Source organism: Branchiostoma floridae, chromosome 19 (genome assembly GCF_000003815.2).
Source record: "Branchiostoma floridae strain S238N-H82 chromosome 19, Bfl_VNyyK, whole genome shotgun sequence".
Taxonomy (NCBI): Eukaryota; Metazoa; Chordata; class Leptocardii; order Amphioxiformes; family Branchiostomatidae; genus Branchiostoma; species Branchiostoma floridae.
This window is the reverse complement of record NC_049997.1, coordinates 3,204,267-3,219,376: the sequence shown is the minus strand read 5'-3', so window position 1 is coordinate 3,219,376 and position 15,110 is coordinate 3,204,267. Positions and strand designations below refer to the sequence as shown.

The 15,110-nt window shown below is 39.9% G+C and overlaps 1 protein-coding gene across 1 annotated transcript; it reads right to left on the bottom strand.

Annotated features, from left to right (window-relative positions):
• Positions 1-13,023: 13,023 nt before the first annotated feature.
• On the bottom strand, positions 13,024-15,110 carry LOC118406811 (zinc finger protein 239-like). Its single transcript, XM_035807153.1, has 2 exons — positions 14,990-15,110; positions 13,024-14,074 (listed from the first exon to the last, which is right to left on the bottom strand). Exon 2 carries the CDS (start codon positions 13,982-13,984, stop codon positions 13,127-13,129), a length of 858 nt encoding a protein of 285 aa, XP_035663046.1. The 5' UTR covers positions 13,985-14,074; positions 14,990-15,110; the 3' UTR covers positions 13,024-13,126.

Sequence of the window (15,110 nt, the reverse complement as noted above, 5' to 3'; positions counted from 1 at the left end):
TCGTTGTGATCTGTACTTAGTCCGGTGTGGCAAAATGTGCAATAAAGGTCTTCATCTATTGGCGTTTCTTTAAACTGTACGGTCACAAGCCTTAGCTTCGGCTGTCTTTACATGTAGTCCTGTGTCCCCAAGCCCTAGTCTTTTCAGTGCTTAGCATGTCTAACCTGTACCTGCGGTTTGCAAACACCTACTTGTAAACGACTCGAGGAAAAGAACAGAAAGACAAGCTTGAAACCTACCTGTTAACCAAGGAGCTCGCTGAACGAAATTAACAACCGTTCCTCGCCGATTCGTGTTGACATATAAAGGCACTGCGTGCGCTCTGGGTGGCTTGTTCACTCCGCTTGTCATGAGCAGCTGGCTCCCTCTGTATACAGTTTCCTGTTATAAGCTGCGCTATGACGTAAACAACTCGTTAGCAAAAGGTTCAAGTTGGCAGTTGCTTGTTTCAATGAACATCGCACGCTCTCTACAAAGTTCAAAGTACAGTTAGTAAGGCCATGTTGATTTGATTATATGGATGACATCCGCGCTCGCACCAATTTTCGGCCGTTTCCCCAAAAAAAAGGTTTTCCACCACACAATAAATTGTACAAAGCAGCTGTAAAATGAGCACAAATATTCCGTAGATTGAAAAAAAAAGTATCAGAAAACAGATAATTAATCATAGTCTAATGCCATAGAATGTCAAAATAGATATAAACTCAAAGAATAACATGTGAAAGGACAGAAAGAAACAATTCTTCTGTTGGTAGGGGGAGGTACCAGTACAGAACGAATTCAGGTCCCGCTCAGGTCCAGAGGAAACTTGAGAACTGGCAATACTCAAAACAATGGTAATTGGTCAGTTTTGCTACAAAGGAATCTGTTTGGTGGACTATTGGACTCCCACTAGCATTTAAAAATCCCATCTCCAAGTAATAAGGGCTAACTGTCTTTGTACCTTTGACTGTAGAAACTTGGTACAATTGACTATAAACTCTACTTGACTTCCTTTTGTTGTCTTCTTGGCCCCAGGTAAGACCCCAAATGCTTGCCGACATAGTGTGTCCATTTTGTAATTGGCAAAACCTGTTCCTCTGATTTATTTCCAGGTCTGTTTTTTTCAGATTGGTCCAAGATGCAAAAAAATTGTCTTGCACCCGTATAATGTACTGGTCCCTACACCTAACTGTTGGTATTCTATACTATGTGTGTTTAGTCCTATGTTCAACATTCCTGGCCACTTTGATTTCATACTGGAGGCAACTTTTTTTTTGGCCAAACTTCTTTTTTATTCGCTCGCTCGCATCAATTTTGGAGTTCCCAGAGGATGTCATCCAAATAATCAAATCAACATGGCCTAATAAGATGAAAAGGATATAATGCAAACGCACTTGTGGCTATACATTTCAATAAATGATGTGTAATTGTCTACCAGGCCTACGGAGAACTTTTGGCAATTTGGAAGGCACCATATGTCAGGGACATACTACAATTAGCCTTGCTCTCACGACTATCCGTTGCTTATTATGATTCTTATTTCCTCATCAGACCACGTTGATTTGATTATATGCATCTATTGCATCAATTTTCGGCTGTTCGCAAAAACAAAATACTGTACATCGTAGTACAAAGCTGTAGAATTGGCAAATATCTGCAGTAGATTGCAAAAATAATATCGGAAAACGTAGCCTTATGTCAAAGAATGTCAAGGTAAATTCTAATGTCAAAACGAAGATGTGAAAGAACAAAAGCTAGAAAGGCCGACATTTGCTTGGGTGCAAATACAGCATATTTCAGCCATACCCATTCCCACGCAACATTGGACTGTTCCAAGTCACCCCTGCGCAAAAATGGAACATTTTAACTGTGAGTTATACCCAAAAGAGAGCTAATATTGTGAATTGATTCCAGGTCAAAACAGAGCTTGCCCAATATGCCCCGTGTCCATATGGAAAAATATGATCTTCCAAAGGAGCTCCTATGCATAACTAATTGGTTTTTTGAGAATCGCGGCAGCTCCTATTTTTCCGAAAGTGGAAAAAAAAAACACCGCATCTTCCATTCAGAAAATTTTCATCATGAAATTACATGGCGCCATTCAACAAGTTCCACTACGATAACTAGGTGTAAGTACCGTTATAATCTCCTTGTGATGTGAGTACATGTATTATTTCAGTGAACCTTTTTTTATTCGAGTAGGGCATACGTTTTAATCATTATCGAGCAGGTGCTGTGTTGTAGAAGTGTTCGTTTTTTCAAGCTGAAAACTTAAATCTTCTTCTTGTTTTGTATGAGCCATTACATAAACGAAGACGTCTCGAAATTTTAAAAGAATTTTACCGCAATGTCGCTTCATTTCTTTTCTGAAAAATACCAGGACCAACAAGTTAACTTGATTTGGCTTTATCTATATCTTGCATTTTCCTTCTTTGTTAAGTATATGCTCCTGCATACCACTGTTAAATTGTTTTACTTTGTATGCAATCAGCCATCGGACGTAATCTTGTCTTAAGCCCCCTTCACACTTGAGTACGAATGAGCCGGAATGCCGTCCGAATGAAATTTTTTTTCTATTCGTGGCAATTCCTCGCAATTCGTACTGTATTCTAAACATTCGTACTGCGTTCCAGATATTCGTCCCCGTTCTTTTGGCTGGCTCGAAAGTTTTTGACATGTCAAAAACTGTCGAGGTGCATTCGAAGTGTAGAAATATCGAATGGCATTCCAAATGGATTCTAAGTGGATTCTAACTAGTGTAACTGCAGTCTGACCGCATTCTGTGGCATTCCAACATTATTCGAAACGTTTTTATCTCATTCGAAGGAGAACCGAAAAGGCAAGCCACTTCGAATCCTGCCCGAATGTGGCCAAAAGAATATCTCGAATGCAGTAAGAATTTCTAGAATGCACTACGAATTCCCAGGAATAGAAAAGAATTTTCTTTCTGACGGCATTCTGGCTCATTCTTTCTCGTATGAAGGGGATATCAAGTCCATTTGGAACCCCCGCTCGGAATGGCCCGAATGTGTTACGAATTTTGCAAATACTTCATTCCGACTGGTTCGGCTTGATTCCTGCTAATTCGATTTCCGTGTGAAGGCCCTATTAGTGTTATAATTTCCTGCTCGTAGCGTGCGAGACCCGGAGGATAGGAGTTTCTACCTTGTTCGAGTGTTTCTTTTCAGAGGTCAGTGGTGATACTCTGGTACTGAGAGTGTTTTATTGGGCTCAAACTCTGGCAGTTTAAAGTCACTTACAATTTGAATGTACATTTACTTTACGTCAAAAAAGAACAACAGCTACACTAGAAGTACCTACATTTGCTCGGGAAAAAATACGTCACTTTTCTTTCTAGTCCGGTGAAAAAAATGTGGCAACTATAGACAGGTGGCCACTGTAGAGAAAATGCTGATCTATTGCTTAAGAGCTGATGTCTGTAAAAACCAAGCAAAATCAGAAAAAGTTGGCCAAACTCAAAAAATCGATTTTCCTTAAATTTTGTGTGGTGGTAGGGCCTTGGTCCAAACCTACAAAAATGGCAAAGTTTTAGATCTGCGGTCACCGGTTGCCATGGCAACGGCCATTTTTCAAAATGGCGGATTTTCACCAAAGGACGGCCTTGGTCGCGTCCAAAATAGGCCTCCTTTGGACTCCTGTAGCCCCCACAAATTAACAGATATTTTATCGATTCTCGCATATGTTATTACCCCTATTCTAATGAACAAAATGATATATAGTGATGCTCAAAATGTTTTTGTGGTCAGGTGCAGTAGATGTTTAAAAATTATGTGTTTTCGTGAATTTCCAAAATTGGCAAAAATCCATTTTTTGACCATTTTTATTGACCATTAGCTCATTAGCAGGCAAATCAATTTGCTTCATTTTCGGCACAGTTATAGTTTGAACCTTTGTATACATCATATGTAAAAATAAATTTGGGCCTTTCACGTATCGGACCGTGGTGGCCCCCAGAGTAAACCAATATTTCCATTTCAAGAAAATCGTAACCATAGAATTATTCCTGGAAAAACAGTCATAGCTTACCAGAAATGAATCTCATTATCATTGTATGTAACAGAGGAACTTACCTATCACTTATAAAAGCAGGGTTGTTTTAGATTTTTTTATAATTGCCTTTAAAATGATTTTATTGAGTTTTTTTGGTCGTTTTTAGACCAAAAAATGTATCTTTTGGCCCAAGCACCCTGGTATTACAACCAAATGACCTGAAATTTGGTATGGGAATGTCCTGGACACGTACACACATGGGTTGATAACTGGTTTGCCATATGATAGAACAAAATGCTGAATTTTGTGACTTTTATGGGGCATTTTTGGCCCAAAAACTACATTTTTGGCCCCAGTACCCTGGTTTTACAACCAAATGACCTGAAATTTGGTTTAGGAATGCCCTGGACACATACGCACATGGATTCAATAGCACTTTGGGCATACTGTTCAATAAAATGCAAAAGTTTGTGATTTTTGGTTTATTTTTTCCCCAAAAAAGTACATTTTTGGCTCCCCTACCCTGGTTTTACAACTGAATGACCCGGAATTCGGTATAGCAATGCCCTGAACATATGCACACATGGATTCAATAACATGTTTTACATACAGTACAACAAAATGCTTAATTTTGAGATTTTTGCCATTTTTTTACCAAAAAAAAAAGTCATTTTCTTGCTCCTGTTCCCTGGTAAATAACCAGTAAATAACCGGTAAAAAATTGGTATAGGAGCGCATTGGAAATGGCTTTTATAACCCGTTTTTGCATACAGTGCAACAAAACGCTTAATGTTGTAATTTTTGGTCATTGCTTTACCCAAAGTACATTTCTAGCTCCTGTTCCCTATTAGGCATTACAGGCAAATTACCTCCTGGACTCCAAAAACCCCCACAAAGTAAGAGATATTCTATTGATTCCCGTATGTGTTATTACCCATATTCTAATAAGAAAAGTGATATTAAGTTATCCTCGAAATGTTTTTGTAGTGAGGTGCAGCAGATGTTAAAAGATGACGTGTCTTTGTAAATTGTAAATTGCCAAAAAGTGTTATTAAAGTGTCCAGGGCACTCCCATACCGAATTTCAGATTATTTAATTGGAGAAACAGGTTATTTTACAGGAGCCAAAATATTTTTTTTGGTAAAAAAAAAATGGCAAAAAACACACACAAAATTCAGCATTTCGCTGTACTGTATGACAAGCATGCCCTGGACATATGTGCGCATATGTCCAGGGCATTCCTATACCAAAGTTCAAGTCGTCTAAATTTTTTTAGTTGTGAAACCAGGCTACAAGAGCCAAAAATGCACTTTTTTGTTTTAAAAAAATGGCCCAAAATAACAAATTAAGCATTTTGTTGTATTGTATGCCAAACGTGTTGTTATTGGATCCATCAGTGCATATGTCCAGGGCATTCCCATACCGAATGCAGGTCATTCAATGGTAAAGCCAGGGTACAGGAGCCAAAAATGTACCTTTTTTTTTAGTAAAAAAAATGACCAAAATTAAGCATTTTGTTGCACAGTATGCCAAAATTATTATTGACTCTATGTGTACATGTGTCCAGGGCATTTTTATACCGAATTTCATTTACTTGTAAAACCAGGGTTTAATGGGCCAAAAATGTACTTTTGGGGCCAAAAATTACAAAAAGGAGCCAGAAATGTACTTTGGGTAAAGCAATGACCAAAAATTACAACATTAAGCGTTTTGTTGCACTGTATGCAAAAACGGGTTATAAAAGCCATTTCAAAGGCGATTCTACATTTGTATACCGATTTTTTACCGGTTATTTACTTGGAAAACCAAGGAACAGGAGCAAAAAAATGACTTTTTTGTAAAATAAATCTCAAAATTAAGCATTTTGTTGTACTGTATGTAAAACATGTTATTGAATCCATGTGTGCATATGTTCAGGGCATTGCTATACCGAATTCCAGGTCATTCAGTTGTAAAACCAGGGTAGGGGAGCCAAAAATGTACTTTTTGGGGGAAAAAATAAACCAAAAATCACAAACTTTTGCATTTTATTGAACAGTATGCCCAAAGTGTTATTGAATCCATGTGCGTATGTGTCCAGGGCATTCCTAAACCAAATTTCAGGTCAATTGGTTGTAAAACCAGGGTACTGGGGCCAAAAATGTAGTTTTTGGGCCAAAAATGCCCCATAAAAGTCACAAAATTCAGCATTTTGTTCTATCATATGGCAAACCAGTTATCAACCCATGTTTGTACGTGTCCAGGACATTTCCATACCAAATTTGAGGTCATTTGGTTGTAATACCAGGGTGCTTGGGCCAAAAGATACATTTTTTGGTCTAAAAACGACCAAAAAAACTCAATAAAATCATTTTAAAGGCAATTATAAAAAAATCAAAAACAACCCTGCTTTTATAAGTGATAGGTAAGTTCCTCTGTTACATACAATGATAATGAGATTCATTTCTGGTAAGCTATGACTGTTTTTCCAGGAATAATTCTATGGTTACGATTTTCTTGAAATGGAAATATTGGTTTACTCTGGGGGCCACCACGGTCCGATACGTGAAAGGCCCAAATTTATTTTTACATATGATGTATACAAAGGTTCAAACTATAACCGTGCCGAAAATGAAGCAAATTGATTTGCCTGCTAATGAGCTAATGGTCAATAAAAATGGTCAAAAAATGGATTTTTGCCAATTTTGGAAATTCACGAAAACACATCATTTTCAAACATCTGCTGCACCTGACTACAAAAACATTTTGAGCATCACTATATATCATTTTGTTCATTAGAATATGGGTAATAACATATGCGAGAATCAATAAAATATCTGTTAATTTGTGGGGGCTACAGGAGTCCAAAGAAGGTCTATTTTGGACGCGACCATGCCTTCCCTTGGTGAAAATCCGCCATTTTGAAAAATGGCCGTTGCCATGGCAACCGGTGACCGCAGATCTAAAACTTTGCCATTTTTGTAGGTTTGGACCAAGGCCCTACCACCACACAAAATTTAAGGAAAATCGATTTTTTGAGTTTGGCCACCCTATGCTTGGTTTTTACAGACAGAGCCTCTTAAGAGCAATAAGTTACACATAATTTTAGTACCCACTGATCTTTATTCACATAAACAGTGCACAGGTAAGCCGATTGTTTAGATCTACAATACAAATAATTCTGAAGAGAAATTAATATTGATGAGAAAATAATCATTCTCACCACTGTCAAATTTACGTATCGAACGTACGAACTAAACCCTTGGAAGGTATCTTGGGCTGTATCGTCTTAAAATGGTCGCCCCATGTTCGAGGTATGACCTTACCCTATGAAAATACTGTAAATGCAGAAATGTTCGCGGTGGATTAATGTTCGCGGTTTTCGCGGTGACCACTTCACCGCGAATTTAAAACCACCACGAACATTTTTCTATTATGATATTAGATTGCAGTCTATGGTGTTACCGCGAACTTAAATCCACCGCGAAAAGTCCCTTTCCCGCTACCGCGAAATTAAATCCCCGCGAACTTAAATACATTTACAGTATACGCTGTTGAAACATCAAGGAAACTTGCTGACTTATGTGCCACAACAGGGCTGGAAATCCCACCTGCATATACAGGTTAGTGCAGGTAAAATCGGAGCTGTGCAGTTATTTCTGGTGACCTGTACTGGTCCATGTACTGGGTTTTATACATAAAAGTCCTATTATGTTAGGTATATATGGATTGTTATCAGCTGCATTGGCTGTTATCACCTATCAAGTATAAAAGAAAAAATAGTTTCGGTTTCTTAACAATTTTAGTATGATCCATACTTCCTAAATTGTGGTGCAGGTAAGATTTGTCTGGTGCAGGTAATTTTCGATGTTACCTGCACCAGCGCAGATATGCAGAAAAAAAGTATTTCGAGCCCTGCACAAGTGCTACAATAACAACATGTACAGGTTCGGGTACGGAGGTTCATAACACTAAATGGCAGCTATAGTTAGTCTCGGTATTGTGTGAGAATGAACGGGAGGATAATTATAGGTTCTGCGTATTCCAATATTCCCACTCTAAGCCCACTAATGCTGTGAAGTGTCCCACGTCAGCACTATTTTTGGGTAATGGAGTTAAATTGTGTCACACATGGTTCACATAGGGCATTGTACATAATTCTAAGATGAATAAAAAAACTTGCACTGCGGCCTGATATGGTGTACGCGCGCACACTTGTATTGAGGGGCTGACATCACTGTTGATTGATGGATGGACTTATTAAGATCATTTCGGCACTTCTCTAAAGACAATCTCCATTATCTGTTAGATACAATATTTGGCACCAGTTGAGCACCATCTGATCTGGAAGTAAGACATAAAAGACTCTGAATTAATGCAAGAGAAAACTATTTTTATTCACACGCTCGCCATAGGTTGGATGTCATCCATACTCTGAAAGGTAACAGGTTGTTTCGCAACAATGTCAGTTCGCAACCGTCGGTTCGCAACAAGGCAAGTCTTTTCGCAACAAGTTTAAGATACAAGTCGTTTCGCAACATTTGAATGTTGTTAATCTTGATAGCCTAATAATATTAGTAATTGTATTCCTAACAATCATTATATTCTTTCCGCGTAAAAATCTTACCGGGTGGGAAAGACGACCCCGGCGGCAGAGGAACATGGGGCCGCATGGACCTGACAGCCCGATGATTTTCATACGCCGGGCGGTACAGTTTCTTACGCGGCGTGCACAGGTAGAAGCATACTTATGTTAGGAATACAATTTCTAATACTTTTAGGCTATCAAGATTAATAACATTCAAATGTTGCGAAACGACTTGTACCTTGTTGCGAAAAGACATTGTTGCGAAACAACCTGTAACCCTCTAAAATCAACATGACCTTTAGTATTACGCCTACATAATGTCGTGTCTCTGATCGTCTATAATCTAGCAATCTCCTTTCTTTCTTTTATCTATTTCTCTTTCCTTTAAGACATGACAATTCAAAACGACAGCTCGTCGTTCTCATCACCGTTGTTGTGGTTACCCGGTGCCTCCTGTGGCTTATACAGTTCAGAGTCTTTTATCTCTGAAATCCAGATCAGATGGCGCTCAGATGGTGCCCAACAGCTCACATGCACATATTATATCTAATAAATAGTGGAGATTGTCTTTAGCTAGAGAAGTGCCGAATTGATCGTAATATAAAGTCCACTCAACCATGATACCAGCCACTCAAGACAAGTGTGTGTATCAGGCTGCAAGTTTTTTTTTTTAAATTTATCTTAGAATTATGCATAAAAGTTAAAAGCAGCCGTTTTATTTGCAAAAATACAATACAAAGTTTAGTGACATTATTCTTGAGTGCCCTGTAGTGTCTTCGCCTGTTTTTACCCACTCCGTATATTCTTCCGTCCTGCAGATCCAATAACTAGACTACTAAGTACTTCCTCCAAACTGTTTAGATACAAATTTGTACATCTGATTTCGATGGATCTAGATCTGACAGAGCGAAATATGTATATGTACACATAATTAAAAGGAACGGTTTCATTATATGGCAAAGGTCTCTCATAATGTAGTATTACCATCTATAAGTTATGAACAGTATTCCAAACTGCCGATAAATGGATTTTATTGCATTTTCATAAAGTAAATGTACAAATCTACAACTAGCTTGATATCATACTTGGTCTTATCATAGCCTTATTATATCGCGATTATCGCCATAATCTCTAGCTCTGTGTGGAGGGGCTAGTTACAATTACAAAGACTAGTTTTATCATAATATTAGGCTATCACTAGATATCGACTACATATTCGTCTCTCATTCATTTTGCAATGGTTTCTCAATTCTACTCTAACTGGCTCTATTCTAGACAAAACGCCAGACGTTATGTGCCAAAAAGGAGTTACACGATTTTGATCATCACCGTTTTCAGAATCATATCCAGTTGCGTCGGTGACTGCTTTTTGGCGTATCCTATTACTTGGATAATCTCATCGACACGCGCGCGAATAAGTACTTGAACACGCTACACCCTGCCACGCACTTAATTTAGTTCCCCATAAGGATTAATGCTATAATTAGTGTCTTGCGTGAGCACGTGAAAATTACAACTCAGTCTCAGTCAAGGTCTAAACGTTTGTGAAGAGTGCTTTCAACCACTTGTGTTGTCAGTTTGTTCCAGAATTTAGGACGGAAAAGCTTGAAATGTGGTATGATGTTGTATATGTGTCTTCGCTGTGATTAAAAAGTTCATCATTATTCAGTGATTTTCCAACATATGAAATAAATGGAATTATTCACGGATATGTGATGTCCTCACTCAAGACAACACAAGTCATCTTTAGTCTCTACCAGACTGACTACGCTGGCTCTTGTACTTGTAGGGAGAATAATTTGCCAGGGAAGTTTTGCTACCAGAGGAGTTGGTCGGCCTGAAGGGAAACATGAACCTAATCGTACTGACTTCCCTGGCCAATTGCCCGATTTTTGCCGATTTCTACGATCTCCGTACCGGTATATAATCATATAGTAGGAAGGCCAAGTAACGTGGGACCGCGTGGCACGATCGGGAGCGCGTTGGTCCCAGGCCCGAGAGGTCCGGGGTTCAAATCCGCTTGCCGTGTCACCGATCTTGTGCCCTTGGCCATGGGAAAGGCACTTTACACGACTTTCCTCACCTAACTCAGGTGTAAATGAGTACATAGCTGCGGCTAGTGGCAGTGACAGGCCTTTGTAGTGGTGACAGGCCATAGGGGCATGTTCGCCAGTGGACGAGAGGGTGGAGAAGGACGTGCACACCACTCCTTCACCTTAAAAACCCAAGTGCAGGCCAGGCAGACGGGTCGCCTTAAACCCGTCCGCCTACCATTGTCTTCCGAGACAGACGGATGCCAACAACAAGGAAGGCCAAGTGGAGGCGGCATAATCATCTTAGATGGCGTCGGGCGTGGTGTAACTGGTAGAGCGTTCGGCTCGGAATCTAGAGGTTCTGAGTTCGATCCCCGCCGCCCCCCCCCCCCCGACGTCGACGTTGTGCCCTTAAGAAAGGCACTTTACACGACCTTCCTCACTACACCCAGGTGTAAACATGGGTACCTGACTAAGATAAAAGACTATCTTTACCTTCTGTCTGTACCGTGTATATGTGGCACTGTTAATATACGTTACAAAACTTGAGTGCAGTGCCACATTGTCCTCGTCTGTCCAAGAGCAAAATAGAAAAAAAAATCATCTTAGAGTAGTATATAAACGACAATAGACGATCCAGTATTTGAATAACAGGGAAACATACATGTCTATACTGTTTTATGCCATGTTGAGACCTGTAAAAATGCTGCCAACACTTGAATTTGTTTTGTACGACCTTTCTAGAATTTTCTGCATATGCATGGTTATGATATAATGTGGTCAAAGGATAGGGAAACAGCAACGAATTACATGAAGGCGAACTAAACTGCAAACGAAATCACACATTCCTTCAATTTACTTTTATTTCAGGCATTATCACAAAAGAAAGAACTACAATCTACAACCAAGGAAGTTGTACGTAGATTGTATTTAACCATGTCGTATACGTAAGCTGAGGAGACTTAACCAAGTATCAAGTAAGTAAGTACACGTAATGCCCTACTAATGTCACTTCTTGACTTGATTCCATAATCGCTATGGATTTTGACAATTGTTATGTCGCAAAGTGGCATAGATATACTCGATATAGTCCACTTCTACTGTAGCAAATATACATGCAAATGTTACGTTACTAGACAATTGTTATGTCGCAATTAAGTGGCATAGATATACTCGATATAGTCCACTTCTACTGTACCAAATATACATGCAAATGTTACGTTACTAGACAATTGTTATGTCGCAAAGTGGCATAGATATACTCGATATAGTCCACTTCTACTGTACCAAATATACAATGCAAATGTTACGTTACTAGACAATTGTTATGTCGCAATTAAGTGGCATAGATATACTCGATATAGTCCACTTCTACTGTACCAAATATACATGCAAATGTTACGTTACTAGACAATTGTTATGTCGCAAAGTGGCATAGATATACTCGATATAGTCTACTTCTACTGTACCAAATATACAATGCAAATGTTACGTTACTAGACAATTGTTATGTCGCAAAGTGGCATAGATATACTCGATATAGTCCACTTCTACTGTACCAAATATACAATGCAAATGTTACGTTACTAGACAATTGTTATGTCGCAATTAAGTGGCATAGATATACTCGATATAGTCCACTTCTACTGTACCAAATATACATGCAAATGTTACGTTACTAGACAATTGTTATGTCGCAAAGTGGCATACATATACTCGATATAGTCCACATCTACTGTACCAAATATACATGCAAATGTTACGTTACTAGACTAACAGCGAACAGATTATTATTGGGCACAGCAGAGCACTTTGAAATGCTTGTAGCCTCTTACAGCTTAGATTTACATGGCTGATAGTTTGTGAAAAAGTTCTATGGTACTAAACGGATTGCTCTCGGCAGTTCGTAGCGTAAGTTTTCGTGTGGGCCTTGACATTACAGTGGCTTTTGGAGCACAGGGTTGAATTTAAGTCAGACTAAGAATGAACCCTAGACCCGGTAAGGCTTATCAGGTCATATTTCCAAACCAGGGCCCGGCCCGGTCGGGATCTCTTAACAAACAAACAAAATAAATTTGTGTACCTAGAAATATATACATATTATGCCCATGGATCTAATTTTGACATTTTGTATATTTTGATGTCTTTCATATCATTCTTTTCGCTCCCGAAAGCTGCCCGTCGGGCCCCGGTTCGTATACACGTGTTTTAAGAAAAGGAAAGATTATATACATATAGACGCTGTGACCTACCCGTAGGAAACACCGAAGCCTAGGGTACCCCCCGGTATCCTGCAGTCCACCGGGACAAATTTGTGGCTTCGGCGCCCAGTCGATGCTACATCCCTGACGAGCACCTATGCAATTCCAGGGCCCGGCCGGTATGTTTGTGGAAACGAAAATAGAGAGCTTTTACCCAGGAATCTGCACAAACTATTACTCCTGACTAATGTGTTGTTTTTCGTTCCGTGTGTTTTGTTACCTTTCATATCATAGCTTTCGTTTCCGAAAGCTACCCGGTTAGGAATTGGGACCTAAGCCTTAGCGTGCGTTTTCATATGGGTTTTGAGATTCCAGCGGCTGTTGGACCTGTACCCACACGCGTCACACTTGTATGGCTTCTCTCCTGTGTGTATCATCTTGTGTGTGCGCATGTTGGACGGGTTAGCTGTCCTGTACCCGCACTGGTCACACAGGTGTCGTTTGTCTCCCGTGTGGACGGCCTCCACGTGTTTCCTCACACCCGCCATAACCGTACACCGGTACTCGCAGTGGGGACATTTGTACGGTTTCTCGCCCGTGTGGGTCATGATGTGCATCTGTAGAGTTTTTCTGCGTGCCGCTCTAAATCCGCACTCCTCACAAGCGTACGGTTTCTCACCTGTGTGTCGTAACATGTGAGAATTCAGCTGGGACCGCTTTCTTGCCTTGTAATCGCACTCGGAACACTTGAACGGTTTCTCTCCCGTGTGTATCTGTACGTGTTTGTTTAAGATTGATTGTGTCACAGCCCTGTAGCCGCATTCCTCACAAACGTAGGGTCGGTCATCGGTGTGCCTGGCGATGTGAGTGGCGAGGGTGTTTTTGTTCATAGCGGCATAGTCGCAGTGGGGACACTTGTGTGGCCTTGGGCGATAGTCAGAGTGAGTCAGCTCATGCTTTATCAAGTATTCTCGCCGACCAAATTTAGAATCACACTTGGTACAAGCGAACGGTTTCTCTCCTACGTCGTGTTTGTTGGCGAGATGGCATATATAGGACCGCTTTCTGTCACAAGTGTAGTCGCACTGATCAAACGGACACTTGTAGCGCTTCTTTACAGCTTGTTGTGCGTCTGTACAGTTCTGTGTTGTTGTACCAAGAGGTGTAGGCTGCACATAGCCGTTCTGCATGATTGTTGTGAACCTCTGTCTTCTGTAGACTTAAAAACTGTCAAAAATTGGTATTTCGGAGATTTGATGTGATGAACAAACTGTCTGGTCCTGAAAAAAGAAACACAAGTTGTTATTTTTATCTTCTATTTATAAACTTTTCTGTCTGATTGTGACCCATAGAAAGGCGTAATAACGTAAACGATGTGTAATATTTAACACCAAGGTCAGTTCTATTTGAATAGTTTGACAATAGAACCGTTTTAAACTCGGCGCCACGCCATGTCCGCGGCCAACCATCGTTTTCGTCAAAGTCTCGCACACTCCCGCCAGATTACACTCTCGCGAGAGCAGGTTCTACAATGGCGCCGGAATTTGAAAAGGCGTCTATTGTCTGTTCAGACACAAATTAAAATCACTGTGTTGAAAGAAAAAGCTTCAAAGTCAGAGACTTTGATACTTCGTCAAAGACTCCATCATCATTACCCTAGTAGTGGCCCCTAGAAGAGATAACGTACCGGGGGTACTTGTTGAAGTTTTCTTTTACTCCTATGTTCTCGGCCAACCCCGATGGAATTATTTTCGGATAATGTCCTTGCTTTACAAATAAGATAGACCACATATAATTTGATACCTGCTCTATCCCCAAGAAATAACTGGGCTGCCGTAATTATTGCAATTTACATCACCATGGTGGTAATGATCCTATATATAGCATTTTAGTATAACGCAACGCAACGGAACTCTGAGTCAGGTAACAGATGTGTGCCCTGTGTGGAAGGGACTGTTTTTCTCGTATAGGATTGTTTAGCTACAGCCAACGCCGCGGGGCTGTTAGGATCAATTAGGATTTTACCATGATTGATATTGAAAGAGGCCATATAAAGATATTTATACATAAGACACTCGCCTTCGTATGCAGTTTCCCACGTTTTGTGCAGGCTCATGTACATGAGATTCTCTATTTAGAAATAGACAATTTTACATAGAAACAGGGAATCTTAGTAATTACATAGGAAATCTTACCTTGAAGTAGCGCAAATTTGAATCGTCCTGTGTTCGTGTTCTGTCCTCCTGTTTCTGGCTTCGAAATGATCAAGTTCTTCTCTGCTTTTAGATTTGAACTAAAACGTTCTTCTGGGACTCT